The following is a 25,803-nucleotide window of genomic DNA, read 5'->3' as shown; positions in this document are numbered from 1 at the left end:
AAGCCGATTTTAATGGGCAGAGTGTTTTATGTTCTAATGATGCTGTAGTAATGAGATTGTAAGGGAAGAATGTGCCCGCCACTTGCACCTATATTTTCAATTTTGTACCCCCCACCCTCAGAGAAATTGGTGTACAAAGAAGAGAAGCAGACAGTAGTTTCATAGATTTGTGACAGGTAGGTATATATTTAGCAGCCCACCCCAGTGCTCCTTGCTATGTTAGTGGCTCCAGGGTCCCCAATTTGCACTTTCAATTTAGGACTCCTAGTTGCACTTTCCTTTGAAACAGCAACCCCAAAGTTTGATTTTCATAACGTTTTACATTTGTGACCCCCCTACCTTGAAATTCTTTAAAGCTGGGGGACTGAAATCATAATAACTAGTATCTATGAGGATCCCCTGTACACCCTGAAAGTTACAGGTCATTGTGACATACAGTTTAGGAGATATGGAGGTTTGTACACACAGAGCTGTGAGGATGCAGAATTCACACGCAGAGCTAGAGGTGGATACATTGCACAGGCAGAGCTCGTGCTATGAGATGGGGGTGGGGCTGCCTGTGTCTCCTTCACATGAAGGCTGAACTGTGTGTGCTCACCTCTCATCGGCAGCAATCCTCTGAACGGATGACACAGACCACAAAGCAGCCTCACTGAGATCCGTGCATCCGAGGATGAGAGCTGCGGAGAGCTGGGCGGGGTATTCAGATCAGCCGGGCAGAGCGACCAGCTAAAAACCTCTGGGGAGAACTATGGGTAGAATATATTTATTTAGAATGGTACTATCACTGTAAATTTTGTATGTATTTTTATGAAATTCTCAAGGTTAAAATAGGTAGAGCGCCACTCTCCTCATCACGTTTAGGCAGGCTACTAAGATGTTGGCCTGGGCTGTGAAATGCAAAATTTCTAACTGGAATTATTATACCTCACTAATTATAATATAAATCAGACCCCTTTTGAGCTTGCAAACTTGATGCAGCTTTTTAAAAATCAGCTGGATTGTGGTTTCTTGGTCAACTGCTTCGGGAATGATACCTTTGTGTCTCATACACAACTGTGTCAATCCTTTACCACCCTCCCTGGTCTAGTTTCTGACACTATCCCCAAATCGGCCATGCCAAAAACACAGTTTTCACAGCTGCAACTAGTACTTTTTGATCTTCTGCAAGCACCTTGTAGGGGACCTTTAAAAACAGTGGATTACAAAAGGAGCTCCCAATTTTTGATGCTGATGACTGAGAGGAATGTCTAAAGTCCCTCTGCAAAGTATAATTAAATGTTGAAAATAGAAAGATCCAAACTTTTATGGAATGGGGTGAACGAAAGAATGCTGCCTTTGGACAAGGAGTGATTTATTCACCCACAATATATGATTTTAATATTTTACCAGTTGATGTTGTAAACGAATGCAGAGTAGGATTATATTGATGAGAATGTAGTATAAATCACTTTTACAACATGCAAGTACACATTTCGTCATAAGATTTGAAACCAAATGACATTGTTTTGGTTATCTCCATCCAGGTGTGGTGCTCTTCATGTTGGAGATCACATTCTGTCAGTAGATGGCACAAGTATGGAGTACTGCACATTAGCAGAAGCTACACAGCTATTAGCCAGCACCTCTGAGCTTGTGAAATTAGAGATTCTTCCATACCATCAGACCCGACTAGCGCTAAAAGGGCCAGATCACGGTAAGATAATTGCTTCCATGACTTTTAATGTATGCATTATGTGTGCTATTCCATTATGGACGGTCACTCCTGGAAATGTTTATATTTTAATAGAAGGTCAATGACTCTTGAATGATATTATCAGTGTTTCCTGCATCTAGTAACTGCTGAAAAAGCCTTCTTTTGCTTTTACGATCTAATAAGCTGAGGAATATATAATTGAAGAATTGAGCCACTAATACTGCCAAAGGGTATTTATTGTAGAAATAGAATAGCATACCAGTAATATTAGGAAAGTAAATAGGAGCATAGAAGGAACAAAAACTTCACAGATAAAATGATGCAGATAATGTAAAAGCCACTAAAAGTGATGGTTTGGTTGTGCTTGGATGAAGATAATTTTGATCTTTGTTAGAAATTTTACCCACAATGATTACATGCCTTATCAAGATGTCAAAGCCATTGAAAAGTAGGTTGTGTCTTTTTTTCGTCCACTTGAATTTTTGACAAAGTGGTATAAATAACTGGACCCAGAGGGAGTGATTGACACTTGTATTTTGGCCTTTAAAGAAGAGGCAGAGAGTAACTGAACTTAAGTGTTAATACGTATAATCCCCACATTACCTTTTAACTCATTTGTAAATTAATGTAATCATTATTTCCATCTAAATGTTTTGCCGAAATAAATTTTAAAAATTCCTTATTACCATTTGGCAACCTGGAAACAGAAAATGTACTTTTGAAATGTCACCAGAAAACTAATTTCTTGCTAATTGAATAGGCTCACCCCTTTTCTCAGAAATGTGCACCAGAATAGTCATCTCATTTTAATGAGATCCTCTCTAAAGCTCGTCCACATCTAAAAGGATGCAGACTGCAAATTCTCTATACAACTCTAAGGTTACACCAGGTGACTCTAATGAAGTTTGACTCTTCCAATAGAAAATTCAGTTTCAGAAAGGACATGAAGAAATTGTGTGACTCTACTAATTTATGAATGAGTCTGACTTGAGTTTTAAAAGGATACACACTGTGCAAAAAGGCAAGCAAAGTGCAAAGGACTAGTCGAGAATATCTCTGTAGGATCTTTGCAGTTAATGTGTTTGCTACTGACGGCTTTTGCTAACGACAACATACTGTGTTTCACATTGTGTCTGTGTCACAGTGGCCATATAAGAAGAGAATCAAGGCTTTGATTTTGTAATATTAGAACTGCCCTTCTTATTAACACAGATTTTTTTACTTGGATGATATTTAAAAAACTATAGGAAATGAAAAGCACAAATCCAGAGAACATATTAATCAAAAGCAGGGAGATCCATACACTGTATATCCTCAGGTACAGTTTTCTCTACAGCAAAGTGTCAAGATAACGGTAAGCCACACAGTAGTATCACCAGATTTCATTCCAACTCCTATAAGGGTAACAATCACAGACAGCAGATCTTGTGACTCTCTCACTTTGCAGATCGACTGCTATTGGGTTACAGAAAAGGAGTGCCTGGACACAGAGATGTCCAGGGAAGTACTCTTGTATTTCAAGAGGGGTTTAAAACAAAAAGTACATTTTTTGGGGTATGTCCTAAGCAAAATCAGTATTTCTAGATGTTTCCGATGTATGTTTTTGTTTTTTGTTTTAAGTGCACCCAACAGAAATATGATATATTAAAAATATCTCTTTGATCTTTTAGCTACAAATTCTGGAAAACATTAATTAAATGCCATAGAGAGAAATGACTTAGCATATTCTCATGTGTAATGGGGTAAATTTCTGGTCATCTGGAGCCTTTGCCACAGCTAGCATAAATTGGTTATATTATGGTAATATCTTCACATTAGCAATTCTATTTTTTCCAGTTGAAAGACAAACATCTGCAAAAAATATATATTATAGTGGTTCAAAAATATGTGGCAAATGTTTATGAATGACCCAAGTAAGAAAATGTATAGATTTTGTCATAATTCTCACCCTAAACACAGTGTTTTCCTTTCAATTAATGGGAAGACATGAATGCCCTCTGCCAATAATGGTGTTAACATACTCTTGGAAAAATACAATATGCTGTGAACAGGGTGGCAGAGCTTGTAGTTCCACTGCACTATGTATCCTGTTTGTGAATTTTCTGCAATTTTCTGCAGTTTTCTGCGGGAGGGTTTAAACATTTTCTCTTGTTTCATTTGCCCCCCTATCTGTGAATGGGCATGCTTTCTTGTCCCTTTGATGTGTTGAGATTCATAGTTATCAAGCCAAGCAGCAGGCAACTTAAATAAGTTGCCAACAAGATATGCAGGCTGTGCACATGAAAACAAATAATTTTAACATGGATTGGATTCACGTTCTGTTGTGGTTTAACATTAGTTTATTTTCCTTTTCTAAAGACTTGTCGGTGCAAACTAATAAATCCATTTATCTGCATTACATGAAAAGGCATATCTAAATGTATAAATTCCAAAAAAATTTTGAAATATGCCATTGTTAAAATGATAATCAAAGCAAAGAACAAACCAGTGTTGCATAAACAAGTATGTATTTTATTAGTAAAATAAGTATGGCGCTTTCTGACACATTTTAGGAATATATAAATGTCATGCTCCTTGTATGCATTGGCATACTTGTACCCATTTGTTTTCCACAAGAGAGAAGTATTGTACGCAGGGATAACTGCCGAGATCAATCTGCTGTCATCATGTTTTTTTATATTGTATAAGCAGAGCAAAAATTATGCTTGTGGTCATGTAGTCAAAAAAGTTATATGGTAAAGAAAAAGAAGGTAACTATACCAATGAAAAACTTATTTCAGCAATGATCTATGCATGTCAATTTACAGAGTGATTTGGACCAGATAATGCCATTTTATGCCAATCGCTAAAACCAATAAAAATCCAAACTGACATGAGTAATTATTATCTTGACTAATTAAAATGTAATTTGATTAGTCAAAAACTCCTGGATTTAGCAAAGCAATAAACTGTTATGGTGACAAATAAAATTGTTTACACGCTATATCTGGCCCAACCTCCCCTCAGACTCTGCTTTTTGCAACTTGGCCATATTGCTTTTATTTTCCTTGCTAACTGCTTTCATTTCCACTTTTGTTCATTAAAATTCAGTTACCTTTCCCTCTTCTCTGGTTTTCTTCTGATTTCCTGTCATCCCTTCATGCGGGCAGTAAAGGTTCAAAGGAGCAACGAAAAACAACCTTCATGGGACAGCTCTGCCAACAGCCACCGCCGCCTCACCTGCCAGCATTATAACACCTACCACCCTGACCATTGCAGGACGTCAGCCATGAAATGCCAGAAACCACCACCTCAAAAACTCCTTCGTAATGTGCCACCCTTGCTTTCTGCCTCTTTTGTTAATCCTTTGCTCTTTTACTCATGCTTTTCCCATTCCAGGCATTAAAGCATTGCTTTTATTTGTCATCCTTCCCTACTAACATTGGCAGTGTTTCTGTTAGCAAGTTTCACACATACACTTGATTATAAAATATGCATTCTTTGATCTGTAATTAAATGAGTCATTTACTGATAACCCCATGAAGCAGACACATTTTTCCTCCCGCTAATGCTATTTGACTTATTAAAATAAAAATATCTTTACGTTCATATAAACCTACACTGAAGATAAAAGCTTTAGTTATTTTCTTCTGCCTGTGTATAATAAGGGTAGATGGCCATGAGGGCGGATGTTCATATTGGCACGCCGCTTTAAATAGCAATCATTTATGTGGTTGTACCTCAGATTTCATTATTGTAGAATGCAATGGTGTTTTACATTTCTACAGCAAACAAATTACTTCTTGGACATGAAGTGCAAAATAGATGCAGAACAATGTGAAAGATCAATTATGAATATAAAACACATTCTGTGAAACTACATAGTAAATTTGCATGGAAAAGTGTACTAGTGACAGTTCTATTTATGATTAGGAACTAGCTTGTTAGCCTAATATGAAAAAGAAATGAATGAAAAAATTAAAATTACCTTAGCCACATTAAAAGAGATATATATGTATTAGGTAGAACTGCAGACAAAACCTTTATTTTTTATACTCTTGTACTAAGTAGAAAAGGGTAAGAACCTTATTTTTTTAATTATGCTTCTATTGCAGAATTTTACCCTCCTGACCTGCCCTATTCTGTTGAACATTTGTACAACATTTTACATTTCTAATTGGAACAGGTCTTTTCCAACAAGTCAAAATGTACTGTAAAGTTGATTAGTGCAATTTCCTCTGTAAGATCCGTTTTCTGAATAGTCGCTTTGGTTCCGTTCAAATCCAAGGGGCCCATTCACTAATGTTAACTGCACGAAAATGTAAATCAAGTTGATATCCTAATATCAGATTTTAGACATAAAAATAAATTAAAAAGTGCAAAAACACAAATAGTGAAATAGCAACAGGCACTTTTGATACGTAAAGATGTGAAAGGGTCCTTACTGTTTGCGTTTTACTTTCCATGTTACCTGTGAAAGTTTTTGTTTGAAAACGTGATGTCTGCATGCCACAGTTTGTCAGCAGAAATGTCATCTTTTAAGCTGAACATTAGACAAACAGATAAATACACAAATGGCATATAATTCATCAGGTGCTTTTACTTTATTTTGTTTAAGGGTAGGGTAGGATACCTCACCTCTGCTTTTTCTTCCCAATTATTGCTATTCTGCATACTTCTTGCATGCAGACCTGATGTGTTGCTCCCCCCATTCACTGAACATTGTTGTACAGGGACTCCAAGGCTAAAACCAAGTCAGCTTACATTGGAAAGCACTTTTAAGAAAGTGTTGGTGGATGCAGAGTTGAAATAATTTATGTATTTTAAATATGCCTGGAGTTCACCTACAATTGATAAAACACCTTGGAGATTCTTTCAGAAGATGATCTACTTGCTAAATGGTCATTTAGTACAGAATTCAGATACTATACAAATGTACAGTTTATTGTATTAAGTACCAAGCACAGGAAGTTGAGTTGTTGCCAATAACAGGATTTTCCTATCTGTCCCTAAAAAAAGTAAAGATACAGTTCAGGAAATGTTTTCACTCTGGTGTATTGTTGTGAATGTTGTGTACTATGTGTCCTCTTTCTTGCAGCAGCATTGGTATCTTCGTCCTTCTCTCCTACCTCTATGAGTGCATACAGCCTAAGCTCACTCAATATGGGGACCCTACCTCGCAGCCTTTACCCCACTAGCCCTCGCGGAACGCTGATGAGGAGGCGAATGAAAAAGAAGGACTTCAAAAGCTCATGTAAGTGACTTATCTCTGATGTTACTCTTATGGACTCCCCAATATAGAGGTACATTGCAGTTAGTTTGTCTACTTTTATTTAAATGTATCATTTTATTTCCGATGAAGTAGAAAAGATCTGGGCTACGTACACATGTTTAATAATTGTCGTTCCAATGACAAAAGACCGAAGGAGTATTGTACATACATCGCCGTTCTGCGCTATAGAGAGGGGAGGGGGGAGAATAATGGAGCTTCACCCTCGCGGAGCTCTCTCCCCTTCACTTGTATGACGATCGTTCCTGGATCGGCCAGGGCGGATCCATGAACGACCTCTGACGAACACTGTATACACGCCAGATTCTCGTCCGATACTTGTCCTGAGGCAATTAATGCACCAGTATCATCTGAGGTGTGTATGTAGCCTTAGTCTGACCATTGTGTTTGTCATTTTCAGGTGATTTTCCAAAACAATCTGTGCCAATGACACATCAGGAAGTAAAAAGCACTTAACAAAAGACAAGACTGTAACAAAAACAGTTGTTACGAGTTGTTACTTTTCTGTACATTGCTTTGCTACTGAATCTTGAAACAACATAATTGAAAATGTGCTCTTAAGCTACGTACACACTTCCAATTATTATCGTTGGAAAACGAACGACGAACGATCCTGCACGATATCTACGAACGATCGTATAGCACCGATCCTGCACATAGAGATAACGACACGATCGTTCGTAGATATTGTACACACAATAGATACGATCGTTTGAGCGATAGAGGAACTATGTGCACGACAGGAAAGTGAACGAACGTTCGTTCATTACGCATGCTCAGCCCATGGACGATCAACGAACGACCGTACACACGAACGATGTTCAACGATCGTCGTCCAATCCGATCCGCCGGTCCGGTCGTTCGTTTCCAGCGACTTTCCTCGTTCGTCGGCGTCGTTGGTTACTTTTTTACGAACGATTTTTTGCCCAATCGATCGTTCGTCGTTCGATTGGAACGATAAAAATTGGAAGTGTGTACGCACCTTTAGGATGTTTATTTTAATTAACAACAATCAAGTACAGTATTTGTTAATGTGTGTTTCCATTCAAAGTCCCAAAGATAATGTAATGTCTTCAATAGAGGATTGGTTAGCTAGCAGACTGTTATCTCTGGCACAACACAAAAAACTAAAGCCTCCTTCCCTACTCCAGGTAAAAGTTAACACATCCTAATCTTTGTTACATTTTGTATTTCAGATTTATTAATACATTACGTTTTGTTATTTTTTTGCAGCCAAAATAAATAGCATGGTTGTTCCTTCAGATTTGTGTTTAAATACAAACCAAAATATATGGAAAGGAATTTTAGATGTAGTGTTTACAGATGTAGGTAGATTCCAGATGTCATTTTTATAATACACGTTACATAATATAAACATTTGAATGGTTCTCCTGTGCGTTGCCATCCACTTTTTTAAGCTTTAATAAACTGCCTCTCTGTGGCTTATTATAGCCTTAGTTGGATTTATAGATCAGTTAATCCTAGCAGTGGAATTTTTTGTGTTGATGTTTGCACCACTTGAAATAGGAATACACGTCAACAGAACTTTCTAAAGAAGCAATTCTGTATATTGAAAGTTAGTGTATGAATGTGACTACTATAGAAATTCCAGGTATTACACAGATTTAGATTAAGATAGAGAGCAGTCATTCCTATTATAGAGGGTAATGAACAATATTATATTCAGTGTCTGTAAAATGCATTCAAATGTAATATGTTGTGAATTGTTTAAGATGGATCTACTTACAATGGTCTTTAGAATGTTGTAAATGTTATTTTGACTATAACAAAAGGATCACTTGTTTCATCTAGTGCAGCCTTCATGTTATTCAAGAGAGAAAAAGAAAAAGGTCAGACTCGGTGAAGGTGCCAAAGCTGAGATTTATGCTAGCAATTGAACACTGCTTAATTAACTTGTGATCATTTTAGTTCATAATATGCTTCGGCTACATAATATTTTCCATTCTACAGAAATTTTCAAGGCAGTGTATGATACACAAATAAAGTATAAAAGGATATTTTTACTGCATAAACTCATGAAAACTAACATATCGATCAAATGTGTAGCAGCACTGTTGCACGTGGCACTATAGATCTTCTGACTTTCTTCCCCACCCCCAGTCCTCCCTTACTACCCAAGCTCCTTGCCCATGTTCCTCAGCCAGGCTTTATACCAAATCAAGAAGCCAGTGTATTTCCTTATGTGATCAGCACCAATGTCATGGTGTGTTAAAATATAGGCTATTCCGCTGCAGAAGATTGTAAGAAAAAGGGGCCTTCTCCACAACCTCTCTCTATGGAAATGCCGATAGCCCCAATTTATAATTCATCAATCACATGAGGGCAGAGAGGAGAATAATGAAACCATTCCCTAAGGCTCCTTAAACACCAACTACCAGAGATAATGTGTCACCCATGAGCTCCAGTGGCTACCTTTGCTGTTAATGACTTGGGGAGTGGGGTGGGTGAATGGTGTTTTTAATCCGATTAAGTACAAAAAAAAGGAACATACATAAGTAAGGACACTGGGAGATTGTTAGAGGTAAGGGCAATAATACACATAACCACAAGTTGCCTATGTGAGTTTTGGTCCACTTAAAAGATGTAAAAAATGTGTACAGAAAATTGAACAATCAGGGCAACAGGAACAGGTAAAAATGGTGAATCTATGAATACTTAGATAATAAATGAACTATTACCCTACTTTAACCATATACCAATTTAGACAATTAATTGTTACTCTACTTTCGATCAGGGCCTTAATTCTTTTCCAAAAGTTGCTGCCTTCATCAAGATTATTTCAGTTAGGGAAACACTGACCCTGCCACTCCTATTTACCTCACTTCCTTTGTAACCAGTTATCAGACTAACTTGATAGACCAGGTATTTGCATATCAGTAGAGGAAGCCAAAACTGAAATGCAACTTTTGCAAGTTTTCAGATTGTAGTTAATTTTTTTTTTACTATAAACATCACAATTGCCATTTGTAACACAGTTCACAATGCAAATAACCATACTATAGGGATAAAGATTTTTTGTACAACCATCAATACTACTTTTTTTCCCCTGTAAGTAACTACCTAGTACTTTATAATTCGGTTTAGGAAAATGTATTCTGTGTGATTTTTGAAGTAGTTTTAACCTTCACATAGCAGTTGGATGTTTTCCAGGCTGCAACCATTACCACTACAGAATTTTCCTGCATAGCACACCACATCCAATGCTGTTCTAAAGGTGATGACCTTGAATTGTTGCAGATTTCAGAAATTAGCTTTGTACCTTATGTTATTGTGTTTTGCCCTTCAAAATTTTTTTTTTTTTTGGACCTAAAGTATCTTACTTTGCATATAAAGAATAGATTGGGACATTGAAATAAACTTATAAAACTTGCTTAAAATTTCGAGCAAGGGAGAAGGTGTAGAAGGTGTGTGGCCCTACCTGGTTAGTTAATATTTTTTAAGGTTCCAACCCCAATTAGAGCAGGATAATAAAAAACAAAGCAAGAGACTGGGTTTTTTTTGGCAATAATCAATAGAAGTGTATTCTGGGCATCCAGTGTTTATTTTATTTTGTAATTCTATCATTTGTCCTGTTAAAAATGACCATAATATTTAGCTTCTAAAGCAAAGCATAGCAAATTTTTTTGCAAAACTCTGATATAGAAATTTGAGAAGTAGTAAATGATGGGTGATTTACTTGTGATGCACTGTAGATATTTACAATGTTTCATTAAATTGTGACTGCAATTCGTAGCAGTTTTAGAAAAGTCACTAGCAGCAACGTGTGGGGAGGTGGTGTGGGTTGTTGGTAGTTTGTGTGCATCTGCACTAAAGCACATGAAGACTTTTACACTATGATGTTCGTTTTGTCCATGAAAGTCTACTGAATTATTTTTACATTACTGAGGTTTAAATGAAGTCTCAAAACTGCAAATATACTGTAGCTGTGACAAAAAAAGTGTTTATTTGTAAAATATTTTTATATAAATAGTAGTAAATATTAAGCATAAGTACTTTTGATTGTACTTTTGCCCTTTAAGTATTTAGTGATTTTATCAGCTAAATGAATTACTCTAACCTAAAAATTTTACTTGTTCAACTTTTGGTATTAAGATACAATACCATAACCCCGTCTCTAATGTTTTATTTATTTCCAAAATCTTCAGAGCAAGGACCATTTGGCTCAACTCTTATTTATGTATTTGCCCTTGTGAATCTTCCACAGTAGTGAAATCTGATAATATTTTACAGCATTCTGTAATCACAGATTTATAGAGTAAAGTTTTATTGAACACGTTGTACAAGTTATTTATCATGTATTGTACATCAGGAAGAAAGTTTGGTAGCGTAGCAGAAAAATGGACATAGGAATTTGTGATGACGTGAATTGTGATTTTATCCTATTGTTTTTGTCAAACTGGCATGCCTGTGGTGTACTAACTGTTACCTGATGTTTGATCTTACAGTGTCCTTGGCATCTAGCACAGTTGGTTTATCAGGACAAGTTGTCCACACAGAAAGTACAGAGGTCGTGCTAACTGCTGACCCCATAGTGGGATTTGGAATCCAGCTCCAGGGTAGTGTGTTTGCCACAGAGACTTTATCATCCCCACCCTTGATTTCCTATATTGATGTAGACAGTCCAGCGGAACGGTGAGTAACATTGACTTTTTATGACAAATCTATAAAACCTGGTCTGTGCTTAAAAACTATAGATGCCTCTGCACTCTTTTTTTTCAATATTTTTTTTTTTAATTTTTCAGGAAATGACAGGAACAAAAGTAATATATATATATATATATATATAACAAATAACTCTGTACTCAAGAGATTCAAATTCAACAAGCGGTTTCGTATTTACAAAAGATACGATTGATAAATAAGGGAAGAAAACAGGAGAGAAAAAAAAGAAGGGAAGGGGGCATTAGGGGGAAGGTTCAGGGTGTGAGAGAATGCCAAAAAACACAACCACACAACCATGTCAGGCCAATCTTTATATATCAAGGTCCGGAGCCAAAGAGGGGAGCAAATATCCTTTGTTGTTAAAAAAAAAAAGTGAGGGATAGTTTTAGGGGGTAACAGCGACCAATCAAAAGCCGGAGGAAGGTAGTGAGTAATCCAAGGTTTCCAAACCCGTTTATATTTTTGTTTTTTTGTTTTTTTTATTTGCAGCAAGAAAGCTTGTACAAAACATGAACCCACATCAGACTTATTGCTTTCTGTGTCCCCACTGAAAATATTTTTTAGTGCTTTAAATTTGTATACTCCTAATTTGTGGGTTATAAAATATGTTACTAAGCTAGGAAAGAGAAAAACCTCAATTAACAATAAAAAAAAAGGCTGCTTCCAACTTTTTCCCAACTTCTCAATACTAAATAACATATGATTATAGTTGCACATTAATCCGGTTGAGATTTTTTTAATTGATTACATAAGTTACTATTTAGCTATATTTGAATGTCTTTAGCATGCTGGGAATCATGCATCAAAGTGACAGTACTGAAAACTTTCTTTATTGTCCTTCAGCCAATAATTAGATTTGAATCCTTAAGCCTTATACAGTTAACTAGATTCCCCCTGTCAAAGGCAATCATTTATGATATTCTTGGGTGGAAATCTACTATTAGTGCATCTGCCCAAAAGTAGGGTTTACTTACCAGGGGAATATAAGCTTTTTACTTGGCAAAGGGAATTATCTCCTTGCAGGGGAATATTTTATTTCCCTAACTGAAAAGCCTGAGCTTCTTTAGCAAATCAGACTCAGTGTAATTTAGAGGATGAAGCAGGCCATTTCCTGTTCATTCCTCCCACCCCTTCCACAATACAGAACATCACTATGAGAGAAAAAAATCTAAACCATTTTCGATTTTGTCATTTTTTAGAACAGGTTACAAAGTTGATAGTAGATAGTGTACATGCATCAGTAAGGTCAAAGCATACCTAACAGATTACATTTCCTTCTGAGATGGCAACATTTCCATAACACCACTCACTAGGTTTCTATGGTTTTGAACTAGAAGCTGTTTGTTCTGTCAATAATATTGTGATACCCTGGCAAGGTTATAGAATGAAATGTACAACTGCACAACTTACAAAGAACATGCACAGATGCTTTCAAAATCAAAAAGTTTAAAAATGACAATGTTTAGCTTATTTTCCTGCTCACTAGAGCCATCTCTTTCCTCAAATGATTGTACTTCGAGTTATTGTGAGCTTTCTTTTTTTCTATATGCTATATAAGTACAATAATATCTTTTTTTTTTTGGACGGGATATTTATCAAAGCTTTTGTTTGCAATACATTTTCTTGGTCTGTAATATATTATGCAGGATCATTCACCCTGCATGCAGCACATAATGAAATTTCTGTCTTGACAATAAAATATCATGTTCTTGATCTGGTATGAGAAGATTAACAAGTTCCAGAAGCTTTATCATGCCAGCTTTTCCATCGGGAGGCCGTAGGCTATATTAATTACAAAAGGGAACATGCACTGAATGGGACTTCCACATTGAGGACTTTTAATATTCTCAGAGCCATTGGGGAACCTTCATCAGTCAGCACTGTGTGAGAGTGCTGATCACATCTAAAGAAAATACTACTTTGAATAATTAATTACTTCTTTAGGAAATTTCACTAGAGTCTGATAATTGCATAGTGCTCTTTTTACAACCAGCAATTGGGTGCTGTGATCTGGGAATGAGTTTCTGTTTTCCTTTTATCAGTGCTTGCAGGCAAAACCACAATTCTTGCTAGTGTTTTTAGGAAAGAGTGCACAGTATGTAAAAAGGCTTAAAGTGAACATTTTATAGATAAAAATATACCTTCACAACATATGCTGAATTTATATTTATCACATTGCATTGAAGGTAATTCAGAATGGTAGATAAATAATATGTTGAAGGGGTTGAACAAAGCCAATAATTTAATACATTTCTTAGTTGCAAAATAAAAAGCATACATGAACCCATGATTTATAGTGCCACTTACAGCTAGAGGATCTGGATGAACAAAACACGCAAAAAGAAGAGCCCCACTGGTGACCTAAATGCCACAACTTACAAAAAAACATGGGCTTTGACTAGTTCCATATTTAGATAGCTTGATCAGGCTGTCTGTCAAGCTTATGCCTTCGAAACAAAATGAACATTCCTAGTTACTATGCATCACAGTAGTCGACTCATGTCCATTTTTCATCAGGCTTTCATGTTCCATCTGTAAGATATAATAGAGATGTCAAAATGCAAAGTGTGTTAAAAAATAAGTGCATCCTTATCACTTATATTTATTAGAATGGAAAGTAGCAGCCACTCGATTATTTGATCATCATCAAGTGTGACCACCCCTATAAAAGCAAACGTTTTGGCACTTTGCTGGTCTGGAGCATTCACGTGTGTGGGGAAAGACATCACACTGACCCTAGAGAACCAGTTGTTTCTATCTATCAAGATTGGGAAGATTGTAAGGAGTTCCATCCCAGACTCTACAGGCCTCATCATGTTAAATGTTGCAATTCATGAGAGTACACATAGACATCGATAATACCTGTATGGCCTGTTTGGAAGGCTTACCAGGTGAAAACCTCTTCTCTGTAAATTTTACATGGTAGCATAACATATTTTTACTAAGCTACATCTAAACAACCCACAAGACTTCTGGAACAATTGACTTTGGACAGATTAAACTAAAGTGAACCTGCTAAGGAGCAGAAAATCTAAACAACCCACAAGACTTCTGGAACAATTGACTTTGGACAGATTAAACCAAAGTGAACCTGCTAAGGTGCAGAAAATCTTATTATATCCTGATAAATAAACCTTAGAATTGAAAGTTAAAACCTTAGAAATAAATAAATTCTTTTTCTCATGACTGTATCATTACAATTCTACTGCTGGCAATATAACTCACTGGTTTTTATAGTCTATGGATCAAGTTGTTTCCTTCAACAGACCTGAAAAAAGCTGGTTACTATGAGAACAAAATTTGTATTTTCATAGGTTAAGCTACAAATTATGTATTATAAACCAATACCACAGTGCTCAGTACACCCAATACAAAGTGCTAATATAGTGCAAACTAATGTGATATTTTATGATATTAATATGACAATTTTCAAACTCTAAAACCTGTATCTTACACAAGGTGTAAGTCAGTCGTCTGCATAAAACAATAAAGTGCAGTAAGCCACTATAGTGTTCTTATAAAGTTCTAATAACATAAAGTCAACAGAATAAAAATCCACCCAGTTATACAATCCAACTGCAGTACTTTTACTTTTTTGGGGACAATCAGTGACCAAAATGCGTAGACCGCCTAAATAAACAAGATGATTTAAACAGCATTTATCCAGAAATTCACTCCCCGCCACTTAACGTCCACCAATATCTACTGATATTTAAATGGCAAATCAATGTAAAAAGTAGTTTAATTCAACAGTTGTGTTTTTATATGTTTATCTTCACAACAATCTCATTAACGCACACTCAGAAAAAAAAAAAAAAAATGATGAACACTATTATACAAATGTTCTATACTGTTCTGAACTGTTTTATAGATTTGAAATGAATAACGATGTTTACTTTATTCAGTCCCCTTCTTCTTTTCTTGATTGGACAATAATGAGTGATGCTTCTTAGTTGAAATGTAATGATGGGCCCTGTTTCCTTCCCTTTTGAAAGTTGCCGTATAAAATTGAAAATATACCCATGTTTGTTGCGGAATAGCAGTGCACCTTGGCTCGAATAGACATCACAACTAAAAACAATACAATTGTACTAAGGCTTTAGTACATGTCTTTTGCAGCAATTTCCTTAACAAAATGATGGATCAGAGTTCAGCATTTCAACATGTATGAAAAATCTACTTCAAGTCTTAGTAATGATGACTTTATATTGTTATTCGTTTATGCCATGTGATTTAATCAAAGTGGGCAATGAGTTTAAAAAGAAGGGATGATTTGGTTTAATAGAAATGTTAAAGGTTTCTTACAGGCTAATACAAGTGTCATCAATAAAAGGAGAAATAATTTACTGCTCACCAAAAAACTGAAATTCAGTGAGACCAGTGATTTAAAACACAGAACCAAAAAATGATGACAAATACCTTATGAAAATGCTCTTGAGGAGGGCCTTTGGGTGGTTTTATAGAGGCAGTAGGTATAATCTACAGGGAAATAGCATTTTGAAAAGAGCTGTCAAAACCAAACTATTGAGATGGGTGAAATGATCAAAAGCCAACCTGGGTCCATCAAAGACCCTTTAATGTCTAAGTATACCATAATGACCCAAGTGTATTTTTCCATTCTTTAATAAACCAGCTTCCCAAAAAGGAATACACTGCCCCTCATCCTTGTTTGCATTAGTTTTGTTAGGATCTAGCACCAATATATTACCAGTCCCTCTCTTCTAACAAAATAGGAACCAATGGTGTCAGGGTCATTCAGGATGATTGGTTTCTATTTTGTTTAGATATTAAGGTGAATGCTAATAAATGTATGGCTGTTTCACTGAACCTTTGTGGATCTGTATAAAGAATAAGCAAAAAATTAACAGTAGGAATTTTCCTAAAATAATGTAATATTTTATATATTTTTTTCTGAGGTTGAGGTTTCTAGGGGATTTGTCTAGAAATTATGGACAGGAGGGACCCATTACTGTCACATGGCATGATCTATTGGAATTTATTGATAATATTTTTTGTAGGGTTGTTACTATTATTGCATTTTAACTAGTTTTAATGTTTTTAAAACAATATTTGCAGATTCATTTAATAATTCCATTTTCAGTCTTTTTATGCTCTTTTTACTGATAATTGCACTAAAAGTGAAAAAAAATTAAACAAATTAAATTAGATAGGGTTGGACACCTGCAGTCTTTTGACTACTGTGTATAAAAGCAGAACCAGCAGGAAAACTGCAGTTAAAAAAAGAGGAAAGAATATACAAATAGATAAAAGCACAGTGCTACTGGTATGTAGAATAGATGACTGGAAAATATGTGCTCAGCGCTAAAGTTTTCTGTTTTTTAAAAAAAAAGAGTATGATTGGGAAATCGAATAAAAGGTCACCTCGTAGCATCCCCAAAGTGGCTAAAATACATCTTTCTTTTTTTTTCTTTGTATTTTTAAATTATACCCACAAGCCATGATTAGAGGTTCAGAGACATGACAAAATTAATGATTTGGCCCATATATGATGCCTTTGAAAAAATGTTTCATTCCCCTGAAGAGAACGCCTTAAATTCTTCTAAACTATTAAAGACTTCAGTGTTCTCCCCAACGCCTTTTAGCTGGGCACACCATCCAGCACTTTTCGGTAACCAACCAAAACAGCCGAGTTGGGTCACAATACAAGAGTTGTCACCTATCTACCGCTTCTTCCCACCCAGCTTAAAAAGATTTCTGAGGAAAACGTTGGACTTTGACTTCTCTATGATATGCCATGACTTTGGTACTGTTGTTTTTTTATACCATAGATGTCTTCTGCTCTTGCAGGTGTGGTGTGCTGCAGGTAGGCGACAGACTGATTGCAATAAATGGTGTACAAACAGAGGACAGCACTTTTGAAGAAGCCAATCAACTTCTGAGAGATGCAACTATTGCTGGAAAAGTAACTTTGGAAATTGAGTTTGATGTTGCAGGTTTGTTGAAAGTTTCATAAAGATTTTTTTACATGCATTTGAAAATTTGTTCTGTGAATAGAATGTCACTTAAGCTAGGCGGAACAAGGTATTTCAGTGATTTAATGTGAATGATATATTAAAATTCATAGCTATCTATGTAAAAGTACTCAATACTCAAGCAAATACAGAAGCATTTAACAAATATCGTCGTAAACTACATATGTCGTTAACTACAGGTGTTCAGTGAATCTAGCTTTTCCAAATGACTTTACTAGACAGTCATATTTGCCCCAAAAATATGACCACTTACTTTTCTATCTTTTATTTTAAATAGCACCTGCTATTTTTTTATTGCTTATAAGTTGACTTTTGAGAACAGGTTGCCCACATTGACTAAAAAGTCTTTCAGGGGCCAAATAGAAGAAAAAGAAGCAGTTGGATCCTTGAACTATTTTAAGGAATATCATGGTTTCAAGTCTAATATGTGATGTGATATGATATTTTTAAGTTTGATTATTTTATTTAGCTCTGCCTTAAAATAAACATACCATGCCATCCATGGAGGCCACCCTTGCTTGAACCTTCCTAATAATTATTAGAATTATTATTATACAGTTAGAACCAATCTCCAGCTTTCCAAGACTAAAGGCCTGTTCCAGGACATTGGCTCAGATCTGTTTGGAATTGGTGATTTATAACGACACTTAGGAGCAACAATGGTGGACCCCATGTTTTTGTTATAAGATGTACCTTAAATACCCATATAATTTCTTTCTGTAATAAATTGTTTTATGTAGAATGATAACATGAGGTCAAATTAGGTCATAATTTCAGGAAAACATCAGATACATATTTCTTTTTTCTGTATATTGGCTTGACTTTACAAAAGCAATGCCTTATAATATCTTTTTTGTTTTTTAATTAGATTAAATATTGCTTTTTTCATTGCTTGTTTATCGTAATGGTTATATTATCTTTTGCATTCTGTATTTCAGAGTCTGTGATACCTAGCAGTGGAACGTTCCATGTAAAATTACCAAAGAAACACAATGTTGAACTTGGCATTACCATAAGTTGTAAGCAGATATTTGGGTATTCTATGTAAAAATGTTTGTTGCAATGTCTAGATGAAGAAAATTGTGTTGTTTATTGAAATAATAAATAAAGAAAAATGTGTTGTTCCACCTATTTGATAGGTGGTGGGAGATCCTGCATGGCTTCTTGCAGCTGGCAGCTTGCCTGCCACGTGGTTGCACCCATTGCAATGCTAGTTCCTAAAGCACTTGGTGGTGGGCAGCAGTAAGCAACAATGAACTACTCATTGCCATCCCTATTTATTCTCTATTGGTCTACCGTTTTTTGTTTTTATTTCCACCCACAATTTTTTTGTTTGGCTTGAAATATTAAATTCCAGGAATGCCTTGAAAAATATAGGTTGCCATTGTAGTTCTTTCTGTTTGATCTGCAACTAAGAAAGTTAGAAACTTGATAGAGCAAAACATCCAATATTTTAGAAAAGGCAATAGAATTTACAGGCCCATGTTCATGTCTCATAAGAGAATTCCAAACCTTGTTGTTTACTATGGGCTGTGCATATGGGCCAGGAAAAATGTTTAAGATACATTAATTAAAATGCATCACATGAAAAATGCAGAGCAAACATATCCCTATTCATCCCTGCAACAAGATGGGGTTGTTTAAGGCACTGCACCAAATTGCAGATGTCACTGTTGTGATGTATTCTAAAACCATACTGACCATGTTAGCTGTTAATTGTTTGCAAAATTACCATTTGTTCCTTAAACTAATTTTGTTTTTGCAACTTTAATCAACAGTAAATGGTATAGTAATAAATGCTTAAAACCTTCCTTATGTGGAAGCTAAAATGGTATAGCTTCCAAAATTTCAGCTTCTTTCATAAGGCACATGTCTTCTCCAGCACCTTCTTCTGAGATGCGTCATGTCTGAGTTTCTACCATGGTTATAACATGCCTGCTGTAAACAGTCCTTGAAGTACAGCCTGGAAATGTCTGTCTGTGTTAGAAAATACTGTAATCACTTAAACAAAAAGAATACATTTTGTTTCATGCCTAGTGGAAAATGAGACTATTTTATTATACAATTCAAAATATTCCGTACAGATGGTTAGAATTCCCTGGGGACTCCATGACCTTCTGTAAAACCAAACTGGGAAGAAAAGTTAAATAGGACAGTAAGGACAATAATATCAAAAACAATACTATATAAATTCTTAGAAATAGAGTAGATTGTTACAACTAATGCCTAGGACAAAGTATATAATAGAACAAGTATAAATTATGAATGAAGACAGTCAGCTGTCAGAAATAGATACAGACAGTTGAGCTATAAGTTGAGGTAGCAGTGTCTCACTTTCACCTAGCAGAATGTAGAAAATGCCAAGTCAGGGATCACTCAGGTTACATCCTAGGGGACAGAGCAGGAAGTTAGGAAAGTTAACAAGCCATTAAACTCATCAGGGTTTCACTGTATGAAATAGAGTCACACAACAGATTGTTGTCACATATACAGCCTGCCGATGTGATGAACGGATGGAGCCATCCTTTTTTTTTTTTTGTAATTTGGCAGACACATTAGGATGTATCTTCTGTTATTAGGGATGCACATATGTTATGGCTGTTTTAATAACATTTGTTGTTTGTTTGCAGTTTAGCTTCTGCAAGCCGGATGTTATTTTCTCAAAATATGAATAAATGTAATAATTATTTTACTAAAAATGATCAGTTGTTAATATGTTCCAAACTGCGATGAATTTCAAATGAACTTACTTTTATTTTAATATTTGCACATTTTAAATTGCCAATATAATTGAAAAAAAATAGGCTAATTATTAATATTATTAGAAGATCAGTTCACTTAAAACTAATGCTTCATGTAATGGTGGATAGGGAAAGAGTTTTATTTTTTAATTTTTTTTTTGTGGACCCTGTGGATAAAATCTGCTTTCATGCTATTCCCTGTACTTAATGTCCTTCAATTTGGTGGACTTATCTTTGAACTAACAATCTTTTGGGTTATCATGAACCAAGTTTTAACGTTTCCTTTATTGTCAGGCACTTCTATAAAAATGTAAGTAGTCTGTGCTTATGCTGGTGGTACTAACTATTATTATAAAGAATAATTTGCAAAGATGAATAGTGAGTTCATTACATTCTTGTTAGGAATGCTAAGTAAAAAAAAAATTTATATTACTGGAAATATGTTTCTTCCATTTTAGAATTTAGAAAACTATGTGAATGAATATTCTTAATATAACTAGAGTCTGAGTGTTATACAAGGGTAATAACTTACTCAGTAAACCAGAGAAAAATACAGTGCCTGTAGCAGCCTATTAAGATCCCTCTTGTTTTACTCAATGGATTTCTTGCTTTCTTGGATCTTTCTTGGATTCCAGCCCTTTGCTTCTTTCACTGTTTACTAAATTATACAATTAGTATCTTCTTTATTTTATGTTTTGTGATTCCCCAGTCTATTGGATTGCAAAAGCCCAGAGGGATGAGATGTGACTTGTTTTACAATTGTACTAATACAGGTTTCATTTCATATAAATGTCCCTGCATACTGAGGGCATGCAGAGATATATTGAAATTGTCAATGTTTGTTTTTCATATTATAAAGAAATTGGAGTTTGCCTCTTTTAAAAGATTTATGTTGTAAGCGTTGTTTTCATATTATAAAATGAATTCTACTGGATATCATTGTGGCTCGGTAGACTCTAAATCAGGAGGTGTATCTCTGTTAATTTCTGGCTCAGTGCAGTGGCATTTTATTGACTTGTATAGAGATAAGGCGGGTAGAATGCTGTTTGTTAAATGCATTTTGGAGGAACGCCTAGTAACTTTTGCAACTATATATGCTCCCCAACTGTACTAAAAACGGTTCTTGAAAGAGATGCTAGAACTGGAAGAGTTTGCTGAGGGTCTACTGTTATGTAGAGGTGATTTTAATTTTGCCCCTGATCATGAACCCTCAACCTTCTATTCAATTGAAACATTGCATGTAACAACACCAATTAGTGGATGTCTGGCGGATCCTGAATCCAACTTGGATGGATTACACATTTTACTCTCACTTGCCCCGGATGTATTTAAGAATTTTGGCTTAAACGGGCTGACCTAGTGCAGGTGCTGGACTGTGATATAGGCAATATTGCATTCTCAGACCACGCACCTGTACTTCTCGCACTTCATCTGGCTTATGCTTCTCCTAAGTCCTGGCACTGGAAGCTTTTGGATGATCCTGTAATACTAGCGGAGTTATCCGACAAAATTAAACATTACTTTGAATCAAATGTTACTCCGGAGTGCTCCCCAACTGTTGTATGGGAGGCGCACAAGACAGTGATTAGGGGACTCCTCATAAAGCACGGTGCCAGGATGAAGAGGGAAAGGCAAGCCGAGATCTCTTCCACTCTCATACGGTTACAGGAATTAGAACTAAGTCACAAACGTTCACTTGATAAAAAGTTGGGAGCAGAGTTAACCCTAATATGTCAAAATTTGGCCTCATTATGCCTAGCTAAGGCCAAAGCAGCTCTTGTTAAGTGCTGGAGAACATATTATGAATACAGTGATAAATGTGGTAGATTACTGGCGAGGGCTCTTAGGGGGCTCCATGCTCATTCATATGTACCCTTCCTTGCATCTAATGTAGGGGGTAAGATATATCGGTAAAAGAGATTGCTCAGAAATTTAGAGACCACTACGCTGCCTTGTATAATCTGAAATTACCTAACTTGTCAGAAACCATACGCAACTTCCATCTAGAAGGTATTCAGCAATATTTGGGGCGGGGAAGGGGGCTTGCCTTACCCTGTTTATCCCAAGTGGCTCTAAAACAAACTAAATTAGGGAGGGCCCCAGGTCCAGACGGATTCTCACTTCTGTATTATAAAAAGTTTGCAAATGACTTAGCTCCTCATTTTGTGGCTGCCTTTAACTCACTGACGGGGAGGGTGTTCCCTACCTGTGGACTTAATAACGGAATCTCATTAAAACGATTCAGGAATATAGTATACTGTATTTAATTTTAAAATCATTTATACTAAGTCAGCTGCCCTCAGCTTCTCCATGCCCCAGTCTCTCCTTTCCCATCTCACCCCTTCCTTATCCTAAGTGGGAAGATAAGGCAATAAAGCATTTGGGGACCCTGATCCCGGCTAATCTTTTGAAACTATGACCTAAGATTTGCCCTTTTACTTACTACCGTCTCTAAAGATTTAGAACACTGGTCTTCCCTGACTTAGTCCTGGCCAGGACAAATCCAAGCTTTTAAAATGAACATCCTGCCAAAAATGTTGTACCTCCTCCAAGCTCTGCTGATATATTTGCCTCCTTCCTTTTTCAAATCCTTACACACTAAGATATTTCGTTTCATTTGGGGTTAAAATGAGGAGCCTGAATCAGGAGCCTGTTATTCCGAACCAAGGGGGTGGGGGGGCTGGGTGTTCCCAATTTTATGTTAAAAAAAAATGTTAAAAACTCTTATACTGCTCTATTAGTTTGTATTTTCCGGCGATATGTTTTTTCTATGTCCTTCTATGTACATTAACTGTTAATTTGTCATGCTATATTCATTTGCATCACGACTGTCCTTTGTTGTTTATACGAGGCGTCTTATACTGGTTATTGTTTGTTGTGCCTTGCCCTAATATTCCAGTTTTGTTATTGTATTTTGTATGTTATTGAGTACTGTTGAAAATAAAGTAAAATAAAGATGTTAAAAAATAAATAAAATGAATTCTACCTGAATTACAATGTTTTGGATTGGTAAACATTCCACTTTTTATGTGTGTTCTACAGCACCATCCAGCAGAAAAACAGGAGATCCTCTGGTTATTTCAGATATAAAGAAAGGCAGTGTTGCACATCGGTGAGTTTTCTGTTCTTTGTCCTATTATAATATCATCATTCATGAGGATTGGCAAACTGTATGTACTACTCAGGGACATTGATTTAATTTTTGTTCTTACAGAACAGAGCATTTATGTATTTATAAAAATATTGAATGCATAGAATATATTATTCCTGTGGCATGAAGTGGTCTTTATGGTAAGTAAGGGTAAATCTAAATCACTGTGAAATATGGTGATGCCATGTAGGCACAGTAGTATTTATGAAAATTAATGACTGGGACTGCCAGCTGCTGTCTAGGATGACACCCTACAACCTGAACATTTATAAGCCAGTTAACAATGGCATCTCTTTATTGGTATTCTTATTAAGTTATTTGGTGTAATTGTAAAGATGACTGGCAGAGATCCTGGCAATATGTGAGACATGAAGGATTATGCCATGCTGTAGCCTAAATGTTGGTGTAGAGGGTATGTAGGTTTTTTTTTTTTATAGATATTTGTTTTCTTCATTATGAAAACCTGCTTTTGATTCTGAAATAAAGCATTTTATTTAGTTTGGGCTTTGGTGCAAATGGAATTCCTTTCTTCAGTCTCATTAAAAAAATGAACCTATGCAATAAACCTAATTGCAACCAGGAAAAAAAGCACATTTTCTTCTAATAACACATTATGAAATGCAATGGATGAATTTTTAAAAAACAAAAACAATATTTGCTCATGTACAGCACAGGAACTCTGGAGCTGGGAGATAAACTGCTTGCCATAGACAACATTCGGCTGGACAACTGCTCCATGGAAGATGCAGTTCAGATTTTACAGCAATGCGAAGACCTAGTGAAACTAAAGATACGCAAAGACGAAGATAATTCAGGTGAGGGAATTGACCAAATTTTTAATACTAAACAGATCCTGCTTTCATTATGGCTAAATTCATCATTTTTTTTTAGTTATGATACAATATTGATAGATGGCTCATATATTTTTAAAAAATGAATTCTGCAATTGGTAGATATATTTACTATTTTAAATCAGTTTTTTTTCTTATGTTCCATTTTTTGTTTAAATTATTCTTTATTTGAAGGAAAAGTGGGGCATCCATATTAAACAGTGTGTACAAATTCAGTGAACAATACAGGCTCAAACTCAAAGGCTTAGCAGTAACAGTAATATATAGATATGCAACCAGAAGTATATACCAACAAAGGGCGAGAGAAGGAGAAAGGGAAGGAGACAGAAATGAAGGGAAGGAGAAGATGTGAGCAAATGGATAGGATAAGAGGTACTGGTGTAAAAGAGAACATTTATAAAGCAGTAGTTCATTATCTTGTGCCCAAGGTACCAGTGTGGTTTAACCAGGTACAGTTTCCTAGTATAAGTTGACAACTAACCCAAGCAATGTGTAGGAAATTTACCGGGATCTATCAAAGTTGGGTTGTGCCCATTAAGCCTTTTAACTCTCTGTGTATTTAAAGGGTATGAGTAAAGAAACTCTTTCCTGATCTTCCTGATCCGTGAAGGAGTTAGGGATAACAATAAACCATCTCCTGAGGAGGGTTTGATTGCCTAAATTAGGGTCTAAGTTTGCCTCTAATCTAAGTACATTAAAGAGGTGAAGTCTCCCAGTAGATCTTTCTAGGAGGGATAATCCCCCAGCTATTTTCTCATAATCGCACATCTCGTAGATAGTAAACATTGAACGAAAACTTGAGACCAGAACAATTGTATACAATGCCCAGAACCGCAAAGTTTGCAAGGGAAGCCCTTCCTCTCCATATTTCATGTAAGTGGTTAAGTGGTAGGCAATAGCAATAGGGGTGTAACAGAACAGAATGTTGAATCATTTATGGGGTGGCAGCTTTGTTAGTGGACAGTCGAGTGCTTGACCTGGGCACCAGGTGACAGTAATGTCAGCGTCTGGTTGGCAATCTGTATACCTGGAAGTGGTATAAGGAAAGGTATAAAGTTTTATTGAGTATTTAAGTATGCGACCAGTAAATTATGTTTTCTATTAAAGGACTTCTTTTTGTCTCAGCTCAAAATTAAGTGGCTAGGTATTTTTTTTATCACTGACAATATGATTTATAAACTAACATTAGCAGTACTGAGTGGTGTGCTCCTTTTTTTTATTCTTCACATTTCTGTTCAGTGCATGCAAGTGAAGATTTTGTTAATTCAATATCTGTGAAGACCAGAAAAGCATTTGTGACCTTTTTTTAGAATCAACGTTATAGAAACAGCTAATTTTATAAAAAAAAAAGAAAAGAGGTAACTACATATTTCTGCATTGAATTAAAAAAAAAAAAAGCAACTTAATGACTAAATGGTT

At 35.8% G+C, this 25,803-nt stretch overlaps 1 protein-coding gene across 6 annotated transcripts in view; it reads left to right on the top strand.

Annotated features, from left to right (window-relative positions):
* GRIP1 (glutamate receptor interacting protein 1) overlaps positions 1–25,803 on the top strand; it is a 240,039-nt gene that overhangs the window by 203,874 nt on the left and 10,362 nt on the right. For 3 of the 6 annotated variants that reach the window (XM_072401315.1, XM_072401311.1, XM_072401313.1), the window contains exons 9-16: positions 1,527–1,696; positions 4,846–5,001; positions 6,774–6,929; positions 11,432–11,618; positions 17,457–17,602; positions 18,580–18,660; positions 23,425–23,494; positions 24,203–24,348. In XM_072401315.1, coding sequence (XP_072257416.1) covers positions 1,527–1,696; positions 4,846–5,001; positions 6,774–6,929; positions 11,432–11,618; positions 17,457–17,602; positions 18,580–18,660; positions 23,425–23,494; positions 24,203–24,348 — 1,112 coding nt within the window. The remainder of the gene's footprint in view (positions 1–1,526; positions 1,697–4,845; positions 5,002–6,773; positions 6,930–11,431; positions 11,619–17,456; positions 17,603–18,579; positions 18,661–23,424; positions 23,495–24,202; positions 24,349–25,803) is intronic. The other 3 variants (XM_072401312.1, XM_072401316.1, XM_072401317.1) reach the window with 3 other exon arrangements.

Source organism: Pyxicephalus adspersus, chromosome 2 (assembly GCF_032062135.1).
Source record: "Pyxicephalus adspersus chromosome 2, UCB_Pads_2.0, whole genome shotgun sequence".
NCBI classification, from domain to species: domain Eukaryota; kingdom Metazoa; phylum Chordata; class Amphibia; order Anura; family Pyxicephalidae; genus Pyxicephalus; species Pyxicephalus adspersus.
This window is presented reverse-complemented; position numbering and strand designations above follow the sequence as displayed.